Genomic DNA, 23,568 nt, shown 5'->3' on the forward strand with positions numbered 1-23,568 from the left:
GAAGTATGAAGAAGGTGATCACTACACCAGGCCTGGCTGACTGTCAGAGTCATTAGCATTCTGGCGCCTTCACTTATATAGCTTGACTAAAAATACAGTGGTGACATCACACTGGTGAAGAAACACACCTCTAAGCAGACTTCCTGGATGGTTCAGAGTATGTTGGAGATGGGGCGGAGGCAAAGCCTTCTCAGATCCTCCACTTACATGAACTTTTCTCATTTCCTGGTCAGCCAAGCTCTACCAAGTTCAACACACTGGAAGTTCTGGCTTTGATACTGATTTTTTCCAGCTACCAGCGGCCAATTAGCTTGATAGATTTGTTTGGCTCTGTCTTAAATACTTCTCCAACTTTGTCTCGCCAGCACACGTTCTTCAGAAGTCTCACAGATTGGAGTGGAAAACTACTGCGCCACAAGTTTTCCACTGGCATGTTGAGGAATACCACATGGCAAATTTTATAACCATGACTCAAACCAAAAGCAGCCTGGAAAGATAAGAATAAAATGACAACTTAGCAGGCAGTGTTTATCACAGAGCAAGCACTTCTAGAGCATCAAAGTGACAGGAACTGTCTTGACCACACAGGATGTATGCATGTGTCAATTTCTCATTTTTCTTTTTTTAAAAGTCAGATTTGTCTGATTTTCTTAGACCAGATGAAAATGGATATAACGGCAAAACTGTTATCTCGAGACACACTGTGTCAGGCTACTGCTTCAGTTACGTGTTCCTGTAAGTAAAGATCAGTAGTCTGGCCTCAGCATGTACCAAAGTAGTCGCTGATAAAGTGGGGAAATAGTTCAGGTTGCTCAGGCTGCTGGAATCATGACCTTGACCGTCCGTCTCACCACCCTGGCATACGTGGAAACTGCTCATGTGAAGTGAACGTGGATCTCCTTATAACAGGTTTTCTAACTCTGGCAGTCTGAAATGAATGTACGCAGTGTGTTAAAATTGCTCAGCGTGCAAAAGCATGCTGTCTCTCTGCTCTTCTGTGGCGTTTCCCCCTAGCCAGCAAAAAGGAGGCAGCAGCATCAGACCTTATATGGCAGAAGAAGACATTAGCAGCGCGTCTGATTGGGGAGCTGCTGCCGCTGCAGTCGACTCTCTCACTCTGTAAAAGTGCTGGCCTGTAGCAGCCTGGGGGACACTAAACACACCCACAAACACCAACACACACACAAACGCACAACTGACAGAATACGAAACTGAAGGTGTATTTCATTGTGAAATCAGTCAGGTGTTTTGAACCTGGGCTGGGCTCACATTGTTCATGGATTACTGGGGCAGCGCTACAAGGCAAAACCCATGCAGATTAGGCAACATGTCTCAACAAGATCTCATAATCAACCTTCATAACCAGACACTGTTACCTTAAAAGGTAGGCAGCTAGCATGGAAAGGATAAAAAGCTTTTCAAAAAAAAAAAAAACTGTGGTAGATTTTAACAATGTGGGGACCCAAAAAAACCACACGAGTTCACATGCTTTCTCCCTGCAGTGTCTCATTTCACTGCAGTGCAGTTTAGGTGAACAAAACCAAAGTCCATTTATTCACCCTTAAAAAAAGGGATGAAGCCTTTAAAGGTTTAATACAGAACCCTACAGACCTAAGACTGTTTCCCATTTGGTGAGGGTTCACAGTAGAACCAAAAAAACCCTTAAAAACATTTTTAACCGTGGACAAAATCCAATACATATATATTTTACACATGCAAATCAGTGAAAAAAAGAAAAAGAAAAAAAAAAAAATCTGGGGCAAACATGAACCGCAGAGCATTTCAAATACTGAAGGCATTGGCCAGTGAAAGAGGTGGGCCTATAGGCCAAAAAAAAAAAAAAGTGTGTTGGTTATATAACTCTTTCATCTACAGCACAACGAAGGCCACAGCTCAGGGATAGGGAGGTTTACAAGGGTAGGGTTCAAGCTCACCCCTCTACATACACCTCCTGTGTCTGGGTAAGCACCATGAGATGCTCATTCCACAGATAAACAAGCCATCTGGGAGGGAAGAATAACAACCTCCTCTTCTTTGTTAGAGGCAACGAGATCCTATTAAAATGTTAAACATGAGTACATGCGGCTGAAACCCTGTAGTTCAGAGGGGTCACGAGCTTCAAGGAGGCCAAGAACACATTCAGTTCTGGTTTTCCGTGCAGTTTGCAAATTTTTGGTAGGAAAAAAAAAAGTCAGTGAAAGGATATGACTCACAGCTAGCTGAAAAGCTCACTGTAGTTCGTTGCACTTGATGCTCTCAGCTGACAAGAATGGCACAAAGCAGGCCAGAAAGGCGAGGAAAAAGGAAGAGAAAGTGGGTCGGGAGATGAAACTCGAGTCACCCTGAAGCTCTCCATTTCCTCTTACTCTGCCCTGTGACATGCAGAAGAGGAAGAGGCTAAAAGAGCAACAAAATGGAGGCCTGGCCTGATAGAGCTAAATCGACCAGGAGTAACTGGCCAAGGACCATGCTGATGGAGGATGTCTCATTTTTTCCCGCACTCTCCCTCCTTCTCCTCTGGGGGTGAAGTTACAGGAGGGGTTGGAGTGGATGACTGGGGGAGGAAGTGTGTAATCAGAGGCAGCTGTGGAGCTGGGCGAGGCAACACTTATCCTCATGATGGATCAACATTGCCATCCAGTGGGCAAATGTATGTACTGCAAAAAAAAAAAAAAAAAAAAAAAAAGACAGCCATGGAGATGTTTACAGCAAAATGAAAAGGAGAGAAAGTAGAGGAGTGGGAGGACATGGAACGGGAAGGTATTAGGACTCCCCACTTCCCAGCATTCTTCTGTGTTTCGCTGGGTTGAGTAAGTGGCTGCTAATGCAGTGTCACTGATACAGAGACAGCTCCCTTTCTCCTAACGCTGCCTGGTACATTCCAGACAACTCCTCCCACACACGGCTCAGATAAAACAACAGAAACCAACAGCTCTCACACACACAGAACATGAAACATATCCACCCACTTACAATTCATCAAATGCATTCCATGTTTTTGCACAACACTGTTTACACATATTCCAACATGGCCCGTGTAAAAGAACACCCAAAACCAGCAGTATGTATTTGGAGATTTTTTTCCCCGGTATAAAATTCTGTTTGATTGTGCTGAAATAGTTCAATAGTTCAATCAGTTATGCAGCTTCTGAAGCCCTGAGTGCTGCATACTTTCATGACAGACATAATGAATGCTCGTGCCTTTGTTTTCCGACATGACCCCGGTCATTCAAGCAGAGGAAGCCCTGCCAGTGCGGAAAGCCCATTAGTCTATTCACCTGCACTAATCATCATGCAGGCCAGGTATCACATCTCATTAAATTCTGACCCCTCATGTGGGATTCTACAGTCCAAAGCACCACCTAGTGACAGGAAAGAGATTCCACCACGGAAAGCAAAGCGTCATGACTCTTACAGAAACATAAAGCCATTTATGCATATATTTTTGACACAGCAATCCACCAGGACAAGACCTAGTACAATTTCCAGGTAAATATCAGGAAAGCTGAAGTCAACATACACTATATGGCTTCACTTCACTCTTCTGGGAAGGCTTTCCACTAGATTTTGGAGTGTGGCTGTAGGGATTTGTGTTCTTTCAGCTACAAGAGCATTAGTGAGATCAGGCACTGATGTTGGTGAGGAGGTCTGGGGTGCAGTCGGTGTTCCAGTTCATCCCAAAGGTGTTCAGTGGGGTTGAGGTCAGGGCTCTGTGCAGGACACTCGAGATCTTCCACTCCAACCTTCTCAAACCATGTCTTCATGTGATAATGATAATGTGCACACGGACACTGTCATGCTGGAACAGGTTTGAGTTCCAGTGAAGGGAAATTGTAATGTTACAGCATACAAAGACACTCTATACAATTGTGTGCTTCCAAATTTGTGGCACCAGTTTGAAGAAGAATCACATATGGGTGTGAAGGTCAGGTGTCCGCAAACTTTTGGCCATATAGAGTACTAGGAAAGACATACTTACACCTGTACACATTTCAAAAGGACGATTCTTTAGTTTATCCTTTAGGCGTATTAAAAAAAAACTGTATGATGCTCAAAGAGCGAGTAAATATAAATAATTCTGCAGCTAAATTTAAAAGAGCGTGGTTACTTGTGTACACCTTTGTGTATGCGTGTTTGTGTGTGCTGGTACAGTATATCACCTCCCACTACATCAGGAAGTATACAAACTTAACTGGTACACCAAGTTAAAACGTGAGAGGTATAAACTGCTTACATAAATGCTCAAAGTGCTTTATTCCTCTTACACCACAACAATTTACCAACAATTTAAGTTAGGTTATTTATGAGTTTATATACACTTAACGTTGTGGAATGTCCTTGAAACAACTTAGTTCCTGTTATCACTTTCGTTCTAACAGCTACAAACACTCTCTCCCTCACCATCTTCTCTCTTTTTTTTCTATTTCTGGAAGTGTGTAAAAGAAAACTGCAAGTTTCTGAGATTATCAAGAAACCACAAAGTGCAAAATGCTCCATCATGAAGATTCTCTTATGGCAGGAAACCTTACACAGCTTCACATCACAGAGCTGGTATGGTGGAGACTCCTTACTATAAATGTCTAACAAACTTCTGCTTACAGAAAGTGTCACCCTCGCAATGATCAGATGTTTTTCTTTGTTAAATAACATGTTTTCTAAGCTATTTATTATTAGGCTTAAATTATGTGGTGCATCCACCACACAGGTCCCTGTACACAGAAACGATAATGTATTAGAATAATGATTTATTACAAACCTGTGATCTGCATTACAGATCAGAGCTGCTGTTAGAAAAAACTAACACCTTCTGACCAATCAGAATTGAGAACTCAACTATGCTGGCTCTGTATATGTAATGTGGATTGGGTTAAAGTGGTTTTAATTTCTGTTCATGGAGGTTGTTTCAATAAAGACAGTAAGCTGTCGGTACTCAGACTGCGTACAAGCTCCTTATAACAGTTTTGACTGTTTTGACTTGACTGTCTCTCACCTGGCGCTTCACTGAGCTCCTTTTTATCCCTTTTCACTCGTGGCCTCTCCATCCTGCTCTCTCTCATCTCACCTCCTCCATTCTGCACTCTGTGTTTGTACTATCGCAAACATTTAAATGGAAAGGAGATTTAAATGGAAAGGTAAAAAAGGAAAATAGAATGACTTCATATGCCTTCATTTGTGGAGCCTGTCTTGCCCTCTCTCTGTCCTCATACAGTGTTTAATGCTTCAATACATATCAGTTTCTTCATCCACAGACTGTAGAACCTAATTGTATACTGACCTTTCTTTTCTGAAACATGAAGCTTGTTACGAGTTATACTAGTAGACTTCATCTGTGTGGAAATAACAAGATAAGATAATAACAAGGGTGAACTCTAATCAGTGTGGAAAGCACAGGTACTGTATCAGACACATTTCAGACTCTTGCTTTGACCACCTACTCATATTTTCACCTGGCCAAAACATTAGCTTCCTAACTAAAGTTAACGCAAACTGTCGACTAATGATAATGATAATGCTAGCTAAGCTGCATGGTGGCCTGGATGACTGATGTCTCCTTTGTTGCTGTGAGTGAATCTGCTGCTAAAGAGCTAGAAAGCACCATAGCATTTTCAGCGTATTTGTAAGAGATCAGTTCAAACTCCACCACACCTGTAGTTCAAAGTTCTTCTGGTTCACTGTGAGATTCAAGAAAACAAATGAGTGCAACCGCCAGTTTACGAGCTTCACGGAGGGGAAGACTTTTACCTCGTCACAGCTAAATGCATATAAACGTAATAGAAACATCTGCCATGTGCTAGACGCTTTGGGTTGGTAAACAGGGGAAAAAGAAAGATTTAGAGCAAAACTGACTAAACAATTTGAAGAGTGGTGAGGTAAATTACCTCAGGCTGGGGAAACATCTCTGTTAAAAACAAAATGCTTTGCCAGGTAAAAATGACAGTACAGGCAGCAGATTCTGAAAAGGCGCTGTGAGCAGAGAGAAGATACCGGTGACAAACAACCTCAATTTCTTCACAAATCCCACCAACTCCTGTGTAACGAGACTTTCAAAGCAAGCGTTACACAGCGTTTGGAAGATGGAAATGGTATTCCGATAACGTCCTGGGATTTAAGTGTGAAAGTGATTTTAAGGTTAAGGCACAGGGATGGAAGGATATGAAAAATTCATGGTATGATATCTGTACACCTCATTAATAACACCTTAAATTATATTGTTAGTATTAAAAGGGGGTCACTTTTAGCTTATTTTAGAACAATTAAATAGCATTTTCTCTCATTTCTGCTCTTTCAAAAGCAAGATTTCCTATTTTAATACTGTTGCTGCATGTTTCATGGCCACATGTGGAAAGCACATGTGAAAGTTTTGTGGTGTTTGTGTATACCAGGTGAATTCATGGATCAGTTACATAAACTTTCCCTGAATTCAAATTTCCAGATTAGACATTAATATGACTGAAAAGCTACACCAGCTACATTTTGAACATGAAACCATTAGAGTTTATAACTAAATAAATAAGAAAAAAATCTATGAAAATCTGTGAAAGCGCTCCCATTTTCTGAACTAATCTCTCTAGCCCTGTAGCTAGTCTCTGCTCCGATGAGCTGTCTTCAGCTATATAAATTACATAAACACGTGTGTTTGAATAAGCCGCAGTAGAAGATCTGCTGCAGATGATGCAATGGTTCATGTTCAGAAAACTGTCACTGAACTACAGCCAGTTTTGCCCTGGTCTATACACACATAATAGCCAGGATGTACATTCAAACCACTCAAACAAACAAACCACAATTTTAAAAGTGAGTATTCTGAACAACCAGGTGGCTTTTTTTTCATAGATTCTGGCACTAAGGTCATCAGCTTTGCTCAAACATATTTGCAGGCTATGTTAATGTGACGTGATGTGACGTGTGTAGCGTTATTTTTGTCAATGTTGTGCAACCATGCAGTCATCATCACATCCATTCAACCACAAGACAAGTATACTGTACACACTAACCTTTCTGCAGCGGGGATTGGGGCAGCTGAACAGAGAAATCTCTTTGTCCAGGAGAGCAGGGAAGTTACAAAACGGACACCTGACCAGCTCATCTGCACAGGTAGCGGCTACGGCCTCCTCAGCCTGCCGCTCGTAGTATTTACACAGGATGTTCTCCGGTAAAACTTTCTCCAGCTCACTGGTGGGGAAGGAGCAGGTACAGCTGCCCTCCATGCAGCTCAGCTCCGACTGCAATGCAAAACATGCTTACGGTTAAACACCGTCAGTCAGAGTGAGACCTAACCCTGGAGAGTTCGACGAGTTTGGCAATAGTTTTTTTTTATTCGCAAAAGGTGAACTAATTTAAGTATTAATCAATCAATCAACACAATGTCCAATAGCAACAGATAAGGTTTAGTTTTTGCCACAAATCAAAATACCAGCCAATTTGAAAGTGAAACATTTTTAAGATAGAATGCGGAAAACACCTTCACCACAAAAACAAGGGGAATTTCAAAGAGCCGGGGAATGAAGAGGATTTAATTGTGCATTTAATGTGCAGTTAAGGTGATTTCCACAATGCCAGGCAATGTTTTGACAGTTTCAGTCATGTTCTAGGTGAACTGTGGTGAACCAACATGCTTTATTTTCATTCTCTCTCTCTCTCTCTCTCTCTCTCTCTCTCTCTCTCTCAAAAACACAGCTTGTCATTTTACAGAGAAACCAGAACACGTAAACTCCTCTGTCCTGAAGACTTTCCTGTGCTGGCAAACTTTGCAAAGCGCTGTGAGTTACAAAGCGTTTACAACCCAGACTCTTTCCATAAATGCTAAATAAATTTTTAAAAAGTCACCACATCAACAATTTTAAATGCTTTTCTTTGTTAAACAACAACAATTCATTTATTCATTTATTATTAGTCTTAGATCTTTTTAACTGATTTATTATTAGTCTTAGATCATGTGATGCGTCCCTGTGTACAAGCTGTTACTATAGAAACAATAACGCACTAAAATGAGCGCATTAATATTCATTTGCGCACATGCACTTTATGTAGTCCTGTGTAGGTCTGTGTAGTCTTAGTTCTGTGTAGTCTCATGTAGGTCTGTGTTGTTTTATGTAGCACTATGGTCCTGGAGGAACGTTGTTTGACTTGAACCCATTTTTCATGGCACAGCTGGAACTACTGTCCGAGTCGTGTAGCTACGCAAAAATAATGAACACCTTCTGACCAATCAGATTCAAGCATTCAACCGTGCAGTGCTAAAAATAGTAATAAACTGCCTAATGTTTAGCGGATCAGTGGTCATTTAGAGATTTGCTGGCGATCACAGATCCTACCCGACTTTTGCTCATGGCTTACCCGTCCTGATCCGAACACGGCCTCTTGTGCGTATTTCACCAGGCACTCCTTACAGAAGAGATGGCCATCACTGCACTGGGTCATCTCCTCAAAGGCAAATTCCCCACAGCAGCAGCCACACTCGATTAGCTGACCATCCTGAAAAGTGCACGGCCACAAATGACTAAGCTAGAACACAAACAGTTTACTGAAAAAGTAACCTGGGTTTTTTTGTTTTTTTAGTTGATGGTATAGGAGATAGAGCTAGGGGACTTTCACACTGGCAGTTTAGTCTGAAACAGAGCAAGGTTTGCAGGAAACATTGGTAATGTGAACGCTGTCATGTGGACCGGGAAGCGCACTGCGGTTCCGAACCCGAGAATACCTGTAGGAGTAGTCTCTGAAACTGAAACTGTGCCACGATTCCCGTGAATGTTTACACAACTCGTACTCAGATCCCCATTTATCAGGAAATAAAGTAACCTGCATATGAGTTTTAGCCGATGATGATGTCATTAGTTTCCACAACACACACGTACCACGACTGGCAGGGGAATGTTGTTGGAGGTGAGGTGCCTTATTCAGATATGAGGAGAAGAAAATATCCAGGAGCAGTTAAACAAATCTCACAAATATGCAGACGTTAAGTGTCGTTCACTCTGCTGCACATAATAGCACCAAAATAATAAAAAAACAAAAAATACGTTGAGTCATGTTGTGATCTCCATGCGCGTTTGTGATGATGTAAGACGCAAATGCACTGGGGTTCGATAGAATCAAGTGAGTCTGAAACCAGACCAACGCTGTGGATGAGCGCCGGGAACGAACGCACTCGGATTCGGACCGCAGCAAACACGCTCAGTGCGTAAACCACCAGAGTAGCTACTTTTCTAGCTATTTCTATTTTTAAGCTACTTTTTCTAGCTTTCACTCTGAAGAAACTGTATGAACCCTGTAGCAGGGGCCAATAAACAATGTTCTACAGAATTTTGCAACCATTTTGGCTGTTAATAAACAAATTCTTTCAGTTTTACCATAAATTCTTACCATAACATTCAAACAAGTACAGTGTTCATACTAACATGAAGTTTACATTATTATATTAATCTTAATTAAATATTTAATATTTAATTATATAAAAAAAAACACCAACAACTTTTAAACCCAAAAAAAGATTTGAAAACAAGAACCATGTGACAGCTCTTTCATTTCTAAGGAACACTGAAGATGTATTTTGGTTTTTTTTTAAAAAAATAATAATAATAATCATATTTGCAGCTAGATCACTGAATGCAAACTACAAAACTCGCTAAAGAAAAGTCAGACATTTAAATTCAATACTTAGTGTCTTCTGGATTGTTTGCCTATAATTTTACTTTTCTAGGTAACAACACAGTGGAAGAGTTAGATATGGAAAATGAATCTTAGAGGAGTTTTTTTTAAAGAATCACCAGAAATGAATTGTGCGTGTGTGTTTTTTTTTAATGCAAATAGTAGACAAACAAACGCATAACTGTGGCATGACAGGCCTACCTTCTGATACTGTTCCTCATTCACTTGCAGCGCCAGCAGGAAATCTTCATGCTGAAAGCACAAATAACACACACCACAGAGTTCGATACATGTTTATTGAAATGACTGTAGGCATCATCAGTCCTATTACGACACTGACAACTGTTCTCCCACAGAACAAGCATGTGATTAGACAATAAAATCTAAATATTAAATTCTCACACCAATTGTGTCACTCTTCCTCCAATGTCTTCCAGGATGTTATATAATTTTTTAATGAGGCAATGCTGTCTCGTAAATACTTTGTTAGCAAAAACGAAATATCTCAATACATATTGTGCATCATGACCATATCTGTGTGTTGTTTGAAATCCTTCTGCTGTATCACGCATCCTGACACACAGCTCACAATAAACACAGTCCTTCACAGAATCTTAGTGTTATTCCTGATATGAAAGTAAATGCAAAGAGGAAATGAAAATCTGTTTAAAAAAAAGAAAGTACCTCAGCCATTTCCTTTGCTTTCTGCTCATAAAACTGAAGCTCTTTCATTAGAGAAGGCTCAAGCGGCATGTCAAAGCTCCTGCACCATCTCCGGTTTTTCTCTAGAAAGTACATTTTCCTCTCCAGTTTGAAGGAACCTGGAAAGAAAGAGCAATTCATAGCATTCAACCAGCTCATGTTTGACGAATGTGTGGTGGTCTGGGGAAACCCATCACAAGTCACTGTGGGTGAATTCTGCAGCTTGTTCACAGTCCTATGTGGTGCAATAACAACACCACTGCTGCCTCCAACCACTTCATTACTGTATTACATTCCACCCAGGAACAGAGATCTAATACACTATACAGCCAAAAGTTTATGAACACCTGACCATCACACCCATATGTGTGTCTTTTTCAAACTGTTGCCACAAATTTGGAAGCACATAATTGTCTAGAATGTCTTTGTATGCTGTAGCATTACAGTTTCCCTTCACTTGAACTTCTGAAACTGTTCCAGCACGACAATGCGCCTGTGCACAAAGCGAGCTCCATGAAGACATGGTGTGAGAAGGTTGGAGTGGAAGAACTCGAGTGTCCTGCACAGAGCCCTGACCTCAACCCCACTGAACACCTTTGGGATGAACTGGAACACCGACTGCACCCCAGACCTCCTCACCTACTGTAACATCAGCACTTGACCTCACTAATGCTCTTGTAGCTGAATGAACACAAATCCCCACAGCCACGCTCCAAACTCCAGTGCAGGGTTGGGTAATTAATTTTCTTAAGGTGCCATGCGAGATAGTGGGACTGTTATGGAGGGCCGGAGCGATAGGCTGAACTCAATTTTGTTCAACATTAATTATATGTCTTTATAAAAAGCAGTATATTGTATCGTTTTGCTTAGCTGCTACTGGTAAAAGTAGATGAAAATGAAAATGCGGAAACACCAATACCAACATTATCTCACTATTTAATAAACAATCATCAAAACAATTTCAAAAATGTGCATGTTTTTGCAGTATTTCAAAGACCAGCATTAACCGTATACAAAAATTAACTGCTACTGCTGTTGCTTTGTTGTCTTTTTACCTCAATTCTTTTTTCTTGTTCAGTGTGAGAAATCTAGTCTGTGTTGGGCTTGAACAAGTGCACTGAAGTGAGGCTGAATGTCTGAGGTGGGTATGCGGAGTACAGCTGACAGGTGATCATCAGTGAGAGAGGATCTGTATCTGGATTTGGGCTTTATTGCTCCATCCCTGGATGTGTAAAGCTTCGTAAAAAGTCCTTGCTGCCTTTGCAGCTTGGCTAGCAAAGATTCAGATGTCTGTGCTCGCTCTGCATCAGTCAAGTTCTTGTATTTTTCAGCGTGTTTCCTCTCATAATGTTGCTTCAAATTGTAATCCTTAGACACAGCGATCTCTTCTCCACAAACTAAGCACACTGCTTTACCTTTGACTTCGGTAAATAAATACTTAGAAGTCCATGTCTTGTTAAAAACTCGACATTCTGCATCAATCTTTCTTTTCTTAACGTGAGCGGACATTTGGGGATAACCGCTAATGCACTTTTGGTAAAGGGCAGATCACCAATTAAACACGGGCACGTAGGCACACACGATAGGCTCACACGCACGAGCATAATGACGTATAATTAGGAATCGCCTTCAAAATAAAAGCAATATCATTGTATTGTGTGTATAATATACACTAATTTACTTTGATTCCTGACTTCCCACTGACCTCACGGTGGGCCGGTCAGCGACAGCCAAAGGGCCGGATGTGGCCCGCGGGCCGTAAAATGCCCAGGTCTGATCTAGTGGAAAGCCTTCCTAGAAGAGTGGAGCTTTACTGACAATCAAGGTGCTAAAAGTCATTTCCCATTGTAAACTTATAATTCTTCCAAATTTGGCAGTAATGCTGTTTTTTTCCATAAGTAGCTCAGGTTATAATTGTAGAAGGAGTGTCTTTCAGTGGATTTGGAAGTCATTTTCTCCCTTTTCACTACTGTAATAACCAGACTGCTATCATTCTGTCATGTCTGAGATGCATGCAAAAGGAAAACATTTATCAGTTCAGAAAAGCCTGTAGACTGCATAGTAGAAAATCTTGGAATCTGACCACATGTAGGGTTTTCCCAGGCCGCCTGACAAACGTACACCAGAAAAATCATAAAGAGAACAGAAACGTGAATGTAGTCACCCTGCTCGAACTTGAATTCTATAAAGGCTCGTTCGTTTGGCTCTTTCCTCTTCTTCCTCTTCCCTGAGGGGTCAGTAGAGTTTTCTTGCCACTTCTTAAGGGCTTCATATAAGGCCTGGAGCAGACAAACAAGAATCACGTATTGCTTTAGAGCCCAAGTATGACAAGCCTGAGAGAAACTGACGGACGGACGTGAGCTGTACCTTGCGGGTGATTGCATAGTGTCCTTTGAGGCAATTCAGCGCCCATTTGATATCCTGGCAGCTTAGCATCCTGAAATCTCCCATCAGCATTTCTGCAGCTTGCATTGCAACCTCTGGGCCAACACGTTTCAACTTCGAATAATCGAAATAGTTCTCAGTTTCCTAAAGAAGAACAAACTGGAACACTTAGGAAGTCTGTTTTAGAAAGCTTCTTATATTACAATGTAAGATTTAATCAGAGTCAGAACATCAATGTATTCACAAGCATTTTATCTACAGTAGCACATTTAGTCCTCATTCACGCCAGGCATTATGAGTGTGTCTCTGGTGACCACTTGTGATTGGACTTTTTTTCCCGCTGGAAAAAGGCTGTTACGCACATTTATTACATCAGTCTTCCACTGCATTTATTTTCAGGAAGAAATATGCCTGCCAATGATGTCTCATATACCTCCACAGACTTTTCAAACCAACGTTTTAATCACGTGATCTGCTAATGAAACCTAAAAATGAATGAGAGATGAGATGATGAATGAAGCTATAAAAAGCAGCTGCTTTTGTCTCTGCTGTTCTAGCATCATCTTCATTCATTAGCCTAGCAGCAGCGAGCTTTAACATTCAGCGTGATTTCCTAACAGCCTCAAAATTATGATTACATACATTTTCCAGCTAGGGTCCTTCGTTTCAGGACGCATTGAGACGCATTCGCGTTCACACTACAAACGTGATGTGGGCATTTGCGTCCCAGACAACCTCCGAATGTAGTTTGAGTGATCGGATCACAACGTATCTTCGAGATTCATTTCACCCCGTTCACACCTGTACCACTTGTACAGCACTGTACACCAGCTCTGACCACTTGTGATCACCCTGGTGCATGTTAATGCCTGGTGTGAATGAGAGTAACAGTGATGTGGTGTACATAATTACATGCAACACCAAACTTTCTTAATGTAATTAACCAGCTTAGTGCTGACTGGCTTTAGACTGAAATATCATGCACAATCGCTTGATCCAGTAGAACAGCCCGAATTCACCACCTCTGTTACGTCCAGTGTAAGAGCTTTAGAGAGCGTTTGAGATACGGTGAGCCGTATAATGATGTTCCCTTGTGAAAAAACCTCACCAAGAGGGTAGAACAAACATCAAGGCTGTATTGACATTCAGTAAATTTTATTGCTGAACATTTAATATAATCATGACAGGCCTATCCAGTCAGCAGTGCAGGTTTATGTGTTATGTAGCAAATATAAAATAGATAAATAATTAACTGAAATATTAAATGTACAGCAATAAACATTACCGAATGTCAAAACTACACTGTTGTTGGTCCAGAGTATGAGCTTTAGGCACTGTATGAGCTATGGTGAGCCGTATAATAATGTGCCCTTCCTCTCACTAAGAGGCTAGAACTAATAACAATATTGACATTTTGGCAACGATTACATTTTCAAATTTGTTAATGAATGACATGCTGCGCATTTTTACGGTTTGTAGGTGCATTTAATGTTGTGGAGCTTCTGCAAGACAGGTTAGTTCCTGTTCTCACTTAAGTTACAGCTGCTATAAACAGTCTTTCCCTCACCAGCATCACCTTTCCTCTCTCTTGACATTAATGAGACAAAAAAAATGCAGCTTGTCATTTTAATGTGAAACCAGGAAGTGTTTCCTGAACAATTTCCCCGTCTCAAGAAACTTACTGACTGTTTAAAAAGCACAGACACCTGAGACTCCTTCCATAAACGGTTTATTTATAAAAAAAAAAAAAAAAAAAAAAGAAGTTTGCTTATATAAAGCTTTACCACATCTATGATTATTCGCTTTTCTGTGTTGAACAAAAACCCATTTTTATCCATTTATTTTAAGGCTTAGATTATAATAACTAAAGAGCACTTTAATATAAATCTCTCATTTAAGTTACAGCTATAACTACTGGTGAGAAATTGCACAGCTCTGACAATCAGATTCGAGAATTAAGGCTCGCTGTGGTATAATTATGCTTATTTATTCGCTACATAACATATAAACTCACACTGCCGATTGGATAGGTCTGATAGGCGCGATTATAAAATAATAACTGATGAAAGTCGGTCATGTCTGTCGTTTTTGCTTTTTAGACTGCTGACATGAAACACAATTTATTAAACCTATTTCTGAAATGCACCAGGTTACTGAACAATGTTCTGTAGCAGAGCTGCGTAAATAAATAAAGCAGAGGTGCTGACGCAGGAACAGGAAAGTCAGCATGATATGAAAGTCAGCGCTACCTGAACAAAATGTGCGTCTTTCACATGTTGTTTCCTGTCTGAGCCACCTAAACAGCTGACTCCTCTAACACCATCACTGACTCACACCCATTTATAAACAAAGAAAAGTAAATGAAGGACGTTCCACGTCATCTCTCCTTCAGAATAACTGTTATTCAGGTTAGGTCTGACCAGCTTTTCAGGTGGTTCTTGTATTGCTGAATTCTATGACTAAACCATAAATATTGGCACCTCTGATAAAGTACTGCTTTGTATTGATGTACTAAATCTTGTCAGCTACAACACCACTAAATATTAGTGTTACACAAGTTCACAGATCAAAGATTTCATTAACGATTAAAATATTATGACCAGCATTTTCATTATATTAAATAGAAACATGTGAATGAATGATGAGTTTATTGTCTACATATTGTGAAATGGAAATAGATAATTACGCAATTCATCATGATAAGGTCAAATAACTAGTATCAAATAATTAGGCAATTATGTACAATTGTGAACGCAGATCTGTGGAAAGTGTAACTGTAATGATAAAGTTACTGTTTAAGACATTATTACGGACCAACATCCTCTTATTTCCTTCCACACAGGTATCTGAATATCGTTTGTTTATTCCTGGGGATACTCAAATATGACAATCAATCAGAATAATCACTGCATGTTTCTAAAGATGAAACTTAGTACAAACCTGTGTTTCATTGTCATTTGTCTCAAGGAGTACACTTCTCTGAGTTAATACAGAGTTTGCTTTCCTCGGATATTCCGGATTCTCCAACAGCATATTGCATATTCTGATTAAAAAAACAAACAAAAACAAGACAATCATTAATCATTTAACTAATATGAGCCTGATACATCTGATGATGTGTATCGTGGAAATGTGCGATTCACAGTGTGGAAATTAGCATTCTATTAATTATGCATCTAATGCAGTTGAACTATTTGAACACCAGAGGTCCCAATCTGTTCAACCCATAGAGTTAAATACAGGAAGCACGCTGGTCATGTGATCACATTCATTTTCCTGGAGAACCTGCGCCATGAGCTCTGGATAGCCCGATAGCTTCGATTACAACGACCAACGTGCATTAGAGGTTATATGGTTTAACAATCACATTATAACAATTTAAAAAGAGCTCTTTAGTAGCTTTCAAATGACACCGACCCCACGCTGCTGCGATCTACAGTGCCAGAGAAAGAGGCCACGGAATATGGTCACTTTAGCCGACTTTGGAGCTCTATTTCCGGTTAAAAATGACACCACAGGTGCTGCTACGGAGCTCGTTATGTTTCAATTGATTGTTTTCCATGGGTCAGAGACTTTATTTATTCATTTATAAATTATTTATAAAACTACTATTATTTTTTAAGAGATGATGAACCTGTAGTACATACTGTTTACAATATTAAACCTCTGTTCATAGCAATTTTGATTTATTTAGTTATATACAGACAAAAATGCACTTTGTTTTGCATTGTTTGTGATTCAGAAATAAAAAAGGAGTCTTTACAGTCATCATTTTTCTTCATTCAAATTTAGTTCAAAATATTCTGGGAATCGAATTGAAATCGTGAAGCCAGTATCGTGAACGAATCGCATCGTGACCCAAGTGTCTCATTACACCCCTACCTGACACAGAAACAGAACAGTGCAAACCACAAAGGGAAATATTTTTGCTTACACATTCAAATCTTTCACTTCACTTCTCTCTATCAGTTCCACCACATACGGCTCTTCAACATCTGGGAAAAGGTCCACCTGTGACACATATATACATCAAAACATTCATAACACAATTTAACAAAATAATATTATGCATATATAACCGGAAATGAACAATTTGGGAGCAAAATGGTTGTAGGTGAACTGCTTTCTTGCATATTTAAAAAAAAAAAAAAAATTATATACAAGTTTCATCACTTGATACAGTTACATATTTAAACATGTGAAATCTATAGTCAATCCCACAGGCTGCAAAGTGCAATGCAATTCCAGTCCGTCCTTTCTCTATAGCTAACAACCAGACATGATGAAATTACAAGTAGTTTGCGTTGGTGCTAGCTGGCAGGAACTGCTGGAATTACAACACCTAGAAATTTAACCTTCAAAAAGAGAATAAACAGTGCAGATACAAGGAAGAAAGTTAATAAGAATTGATTTTTCCAACGAAAACACTTCACAAGTTATCACCATTTTTCCAGCGAAATCACAAGTTAAACACTGGCCATGATAAGGAACGTCTCTCTCTTTTTCTCTCGAAATTAACAAGGAAAAAAAAAAAAAAAAAACACACACACACACAACTTGCCATGTTACAGAGAAACCAGAAGACTTTTCCGTGTTGGAAACCTTACAGAAACAGCCTTACCTCTGACTGTCTCAAAGCACTGACACTGGAGACTCCTTCCAGAAAAGCTAAACAAACATCTCCTCATGAAAACTTTCACCAGATATAATGAATAAACATGTTTTTTTCCTGTTTATGTGGCGCATCTGCCATACAAATAGGTACTATAGAAATGATAATGCTGATAATGCGTATGAAATAATAACGAGTGAGTGCATTAATATAAATCTGTGATATGCCTTGAAGACAGAACTTGATTTTATCATTAGGTGGTGAAACAAAAAATACTTTCTCGTTTTCATACTCACTTTGGGCATCATTAATCAATCTTAGAGTAAAGTTGTGTGTAAATATTTCAGTAAAAAAAAAAAAAAGTTAAAATTTTCCTCTGGATTTACAAAAGTTTCAGGAAGGCTGATTTTCTTCGTACTCGCATGTCGGCCATAACGTGCAAAGCGCATTCCCGACTCAGCTCATTTGCATATAGTGACGCCCACAAAACACCATAAAAGGTCAACTGCACAGACAGCCTACGGCACAAAATGAACAATCAGAGTAAAGGCTTGAAATGCAGAAGTGGAAGTTATTCTGACTCACTTCTATGCCAATAAAAATATTCAATAATATAGAATATTAATAATAATAAGCAAGCACTAAATCTTCCGTCTGCTGAGACATTTGTTTACAGTTTACAGCTCAGCGCAGACAGACCGGCCCGTCCTCCGTTTATACGCCGCCGTTTCTTTTGTCATAACGGAATGATTACTTTTATGTCTTAGTTTCAGGATTGGCTCTCTTTCTTTATTTTTCATATTCTTTAATTAATGGCAATAATATAAAAGGCTGGGTTTCACAAAATACTCTCGATGGTGCTCTTAGTCCCTGACCTAGTGAACTAGCATGAGAATGGATTTTTGATAGAGAAACCAAAGCTCTTCTGTAAATCACGCTGGATAAGGACGTCTGCTAAATGCTGATGTAATACAGAAAAGCTATTTAAAATCAACAGTATAGTCCATATTTAAAAGTTTATATAAAAATCCATGCAAATGATATTATCTGAAGTCTAACCCTAACCCTGGGTTTACATTAGTTAGTCTTCTCATGTATAAATTAACACAAACACTCAGGAAAGGTTTTCCAAATTTACAAGATTTTCATGAATAACAAATTTCTTTCTCATACGAACAAATTACGAATAAATCCGTTTGTATCCAGCTTGATAAATGACATCCATTACTGGCTTCAATATTAATATTGTATCAATACCGGCTTTTGAAATGTCCACACATTTTAAATCAAAGCTCTCTTTTTAGAAACCAGATCTCCGATGAGAAATGTTTCCCTGTACCTCAAAACCATCAGGGATGATTTCTATTAAAACCAGGGACAGAATCAGCTCACTGTTAAGACTACTGACAAACTGACCGATGGAAACAAAGATGATTTGGAAATGATTACATAATGTTTTCAGGACGCTGATATGAATGCGTCTGAAACAGAGAGGCTACTGGGCGGCTCACCACTCGTCTGACGAGCATGTTGAGACTGTCCTGCTGAGATGTTTGGGGATCTGGAGCTGGCGGCTCGGCGGCTGTAGAGGGACCAGGCCTCTCGTTTTCAGCTACCACCGGTAAGCGTGCGGGGAAGAGTGGGGGAATCTGCTGCTGCTCCTGTTGCTGCTGCCGCTCCTCAGGCTCCTGCGCTGTGTGTGAGGGCTGAGGCGTGTCCATCGGCCGTTCCTGAGGGGGAAATGGGACTACAGCCCCGGCGTACCTTTCAGTTCTGTGTGGACTCACCACTGCCACTTTTACACCCAGTAACTCTGTGTTCGCAGGGGTGAAAAGAGCCGTGCCCTGACCGGCCTGCTGAGCGCTGGGCAAAGGATCGCTAGGTTGGGGCAGCGTGCCTTTAATGGAAATGTGAGGTCTGAACAAAATAACATCTTTAGATGTGGAAGGTACAGCGTTCTGGTCCGTAGTGAAGACACCAATGGCTTGATTTCCTGATGCGGGCTGAGCGGGCGCTACAGAAGAGTGAGGAAAGTGCGAGTCCATGGGGTTCGGGCCTGGTGCACAAGGCTGGCTTTGGGACGTGCTGCCTCCCCATTGAGCAGCAGGTCGGATCAGTACACGACGAGGCGGCCACCGTGCCTGACGACGACAAAACAACGCAACACTTTCTTAGTGAACAATAAATAATGAACACATTGCAAGACCAGATACTGTTACTGAATTCAACAACCTCCATTATTATTTAACCCACACACACAAAAATGTAATAAACCACATCAAAGATCAGATTACACTTCGGAAAATTTCAGGAAAACAGTTCTCGCTACCTCTAAAATGCTAACTTCGTCTTCATCGTCATCGTCGTCGTCATCTTTGACCACTACAGGAACGTTTGGTCTAAATGTTGACAGCTCGTCATCGGAATCATCAGATATAGTTATGTAGGTCCTCCTTCTTGATGTGTTACCTAAGCAGAACAAAAAAAACAAAAAACAAACAAAAAAAAAACACGCGTGTGATGTCTCACCATTCACATTTCAGAGAAAATCTGCTTCAGCGATGCACGGAAATGCTGAACTACACTAAAGGTTACAAGAGATAAAGCTCTACAGTTCTTCACTAATACACAGTCCACATCTGCATCTCAGGCTCTGAACACGTCACAGCACAAACAGCTGCATTTCTACAGGACAGGAAAAAGCGTCAGGGCACAGCGGAAAAGCGGGGCTTGAATTTATGACGTACACGGAAACGTTTCTTCTTCTTTACAGCTGAGTCTATACTTCCTACTACATACGTGCACTGCATAAGGCAGACGATCTCTACAATGACCTCTACAATGACCTCTACACCATATCTAGACCACTATTCTGTATATACAGTATAATCTGTATATTCTGTATTATCTCTATATAATTGTAGATTCATAGTAGCTTATCTTTATATATCTGTATATTATCTGCATATACATTGGATATGCTCTATGGGTGATGTGGATATTGTTGTATGCACAATGTACATATCTCTTACATATATTTATGAATAATACTTGTATATATTATATTTTAGTCCAGATATTTTTTCTATAATAACATAGTGTAATTGCCATTCATATTGTTATCTACTCAATAACTTCTGCACATAGTCACTGCTCATAGCCTTGTTATATACAGTCAGGTCTGGAAGTATTTGGACAATGACAGAGGTTTTGTGACTTTGCCTTTGTACTCCACCACAACGGATTTGAAATAAAACAATTAAGATGTGATCGAAGTGTAGACTTTCAGCTTTATTTTAAGAGGTTCTTTCTTCTTGTTGTAAACCCTCTGTATTTACATTCATGAAGGCGTCTCTTGATTGTAGATTCTGACAATGATACGCCTGCCTTCTCCAGAGTATTCTGAGGTGTATAAGGCTATAAATGCCACAAAACTGACAGGACGCCGCTTCACAGTGCAGGTGGATAATGACCCTAAACATACTGCGAAAGCAACTCAAGACTTTTTGAAGGCAAAGAAATGCAATATTCTTCAATGGCCAAGTCAGTTGCCTGATCTCAACCCAACTGAGCTGCTTTTCACTTACTGAAGACAAGACTGAAGGCAGAAAGACCCACAAACAAGCAGCAACTGAAGGTGGCTGCAGTGAAGGTCTGGCAAAGAATCTCCAGACTTCAGGCAGTCATTGACTGCAAAGGATTTTCATCCAAGCATTAAAATTATGGTTATATTTACAATTATGTCACTTGTTCCAAATACCTTTGAGCCCCTGAAAATGGAGGAACTTTGTTGACAATGGCTGTAATTCCTAATTGGTAAATGCCATATTTTTGTGGAACCTTCACTTGGTTAACTTACACAATGCTACTATTTGTACTTCTGGTAGATGCTAAACTACGTTTCGTTGCTGAGTACCTGTACTGTACAATGACAATAAAGTTCTATCTATCTATCTATCTATCTATCTATCTATCTATCTATCTGGCCAGTACAAAGCTGTATACGATTCACTCTGCAGCTAGGTTTGCTAGGTTGTTTACAGTTCATTTCCATCACAAATTTCTGTCTAGGCAGGGTTTCTAGCTAAGTGAAAGTCAATATTATCTAATGTATTAGTCAAAATGCTGACGCTGGGTCTGTGTGGAGCACAAGAAGAGATCACATCACGTCAGAACAGAAGATGAGTTTCCTTCATCAGGCTGATTTTAGAAGGCAGTGTACATGTAGCCTTCACTGTGCTACACATGCCATTATTATTACATCATATTATTATTTTTTTGTTATCCAATGCTAGATAACAGACACAAGTCTAACAGCAACCATCAGGGTATCTACATTATATGGCCAAAAGATTGTGGACACCTGACCATCACAGCCATATGAGGGCCTTCATCAAACTGTTACCACAAAGTTATAAGCACATGATTGTATAGAATGTCTTTGTATGCTGTAGTGTTACAGTTTCCCTTCACTAGAACTCAAACCTGACAATGTCCCTGTGCACAAAGCGAGCTCCATGAAGACATGGTGTGTGAAGGTTGGAGTGGAAGAACTCGAGTGTCCTGCACAGAGCCCTGACCTCAACCCCACTGAACACCTTTGGGATGAACTGGAACACCGACTGAACCCCAGACCTCCTCACCTACTGTAACATCAGCGCCTGATCTCACTAATGCTCTTGTAGCTGAATGAACACGAATCTCCACAGCCACGCTCCAAAATCTAGTGGAAAGCCTTCCCAGAAGAGTGGAGCTTATTATAACAGCAAAGGGAGAATAAATCTGGAATGAGATGTTCAACAAGAACATATGAGTGTGATGGTCAGGTGTCCACAAACTTTTGGCTAGACAGTGTATGATGTATTGATTTTTCTCAATCTGTTTCCTTAGAGGTAACGTTGTATCTCCTTTTGTAGCTCAATCTGCTCTGTTTGAATAAGTACGTCCATGAAGATAGTCCATAATAAACCTTTAATCCTCTGTATCACCACTATAACACCTATAATACCTAGTTGACAGGTTGATAAAGTGATAAAGTTTGACCTGTTGTTTATGGCATAAAGAGAAAATGCCTGCAGTAGGACGATTTTTGAAACAACAGTCAAAAACCCAGTACCCTCACCCTGCACTCGTCAGTGTAAGAATATGAGAGGCCTTCCTTGTTCCTGCTTTATACCGTTTTATCGAAGGGCACGACTTGCCACGACACGACGACACGCAGCACGGCGCCAGTCAGAAAGACGCAACAGCCTCTAGGGATTGCACAACAATTTATTTAAATGTATTTATTCAAATTTAAATTTATTTAAATGTATTAAATATTAAATATAAATATTTATTATATATAATTTATTTTAATATTTTATCTATAATTCATATTAAATATAAATATTAAATACATTTAAATAAATAAATTTAAATACATTTATAAATCTAAATAAATTTATTTATATTTATTTATTTATTTATTTTTATTTTTATTTATTTTATATTTAGTCGACCAGTAATTCAAAAAAGTAGTTGACTAATCATCTTTTCCATAGTCCTTTAGGTTACTACTCCTTTTTGTCTTTTTGCGATAGAACCCTGAGGAGACGTTATAGTGACGTTCTCTCTGCTGCAACAACTCAACAAACCACACTTCTTTTAAATCTTAATCACCATTAACGTATCTGTAGCTCTCCTGTGACTGTGAGTTTGGTGTAATCCTACTGTCCTACTGTTGGTGGATCTTAGATGAGCGTCGTAATCACGGCTCTCACACTTTGAGATATGAATAAAAAATTGTTTTTTCGCCTGCCACCTCCCCCCTTAGGTATTTCATTAATACTTTATTTATTTTACTTCATTCATATGTACAGATGTGTTGTACTTCATATTTAAAGATTAGTCCAGGTGAGTAGTTGGTGTAGGACGTAACAGACAGGACAGTCGATGAGACGGAAAAACAGACAGGACAAAACAGGAGACGCGACATGGACATGGACATGGACATGGACATGGATAGGGTGAATCAAAATGTTCGGACACTGCCCGTCGACTGTCTTTGATCGCAGAGGCACTAAATCGGCCACCGAGTGAGCACGTCATATTATACATTCTCGACTCGTGACCAAAGATCATCCTTTACGATGTGCCATTTTTTCTGCGACGTCAAACCCGGACTGAATATCATAAAGTATCCTTAACCCGCGATCTTTACCGTCTGCCAAGATACTGTT

The 23,568-nt window shown here is 39.9% G+C and overlaps 1 protein-coding gene across 2 annotated transcripts in view; it reads right to left on the reverse strand.

The window, feature by feature from the left end:
• The window catches only part of rnf216 (ring finger protein 216), a 32,138-nt gene that overhangs the window by 7,557 nt on the left and 1,013 nt on the right, over positions 1-23,568 (reverse strand). For both annotated transcript variants that reach the window (XM_026929985.3, XM_053228331.1), the window contains exons 3-12: positions 19,677-19,816; positions 18,859-19,488; positions 16,670-16,746; positions 15,676-15,778; positions 12,718-12,879; positions 12,515-12,629; positions 10,333-10,469; positions 9,850-9,900; positions 8,338-8,475; positions 6,996-7,223 (exon numbers count right to left, since the gene is read on the reverse strand). In XM_026929985.3, coding sequence (XP_026785786.2) covers positions 6,996-7,223; positions 8,338-8,475; positions 9,850-9,900; positions 10,333-10,469; positions 12,515-12,629; positions 12,718-12,879; positions 15,676-15,778; positions 16,670-16,746; positions 18,859-19,488; positions 19,677-19,816 — 1,781 coding nt within the window. The remainder of the gene's footprint in view (positions 1-6,995; positions 7,224-8,337; positions 8,476-9,849; positions 9,901-10,332; positions 10,470-12,514; positions 12,630-12,717; positions 12,880-15,675; positions 15,779-16,669; positions 16,747-18,858; positions 19,489-19,676; positions 19,817-23,568) is intronic.

Source organism: Pangasianodon hypophthalmus, chromosome 23 (genome assembly GCF_027358585.1).
Source record: "Pangasianodon hypophthalmus isolate fPanHyp1 chromosome 23, fPanHyp1.pri, whole genome shotgun sequence".
Classification (NCBI taxonomy): Eukaryota; Metazoa; Chordata; class Actinopteri; order Siluriformes; family Pangasiidae; genus Pangasianodon; species Pangasianodon hypophthalmus.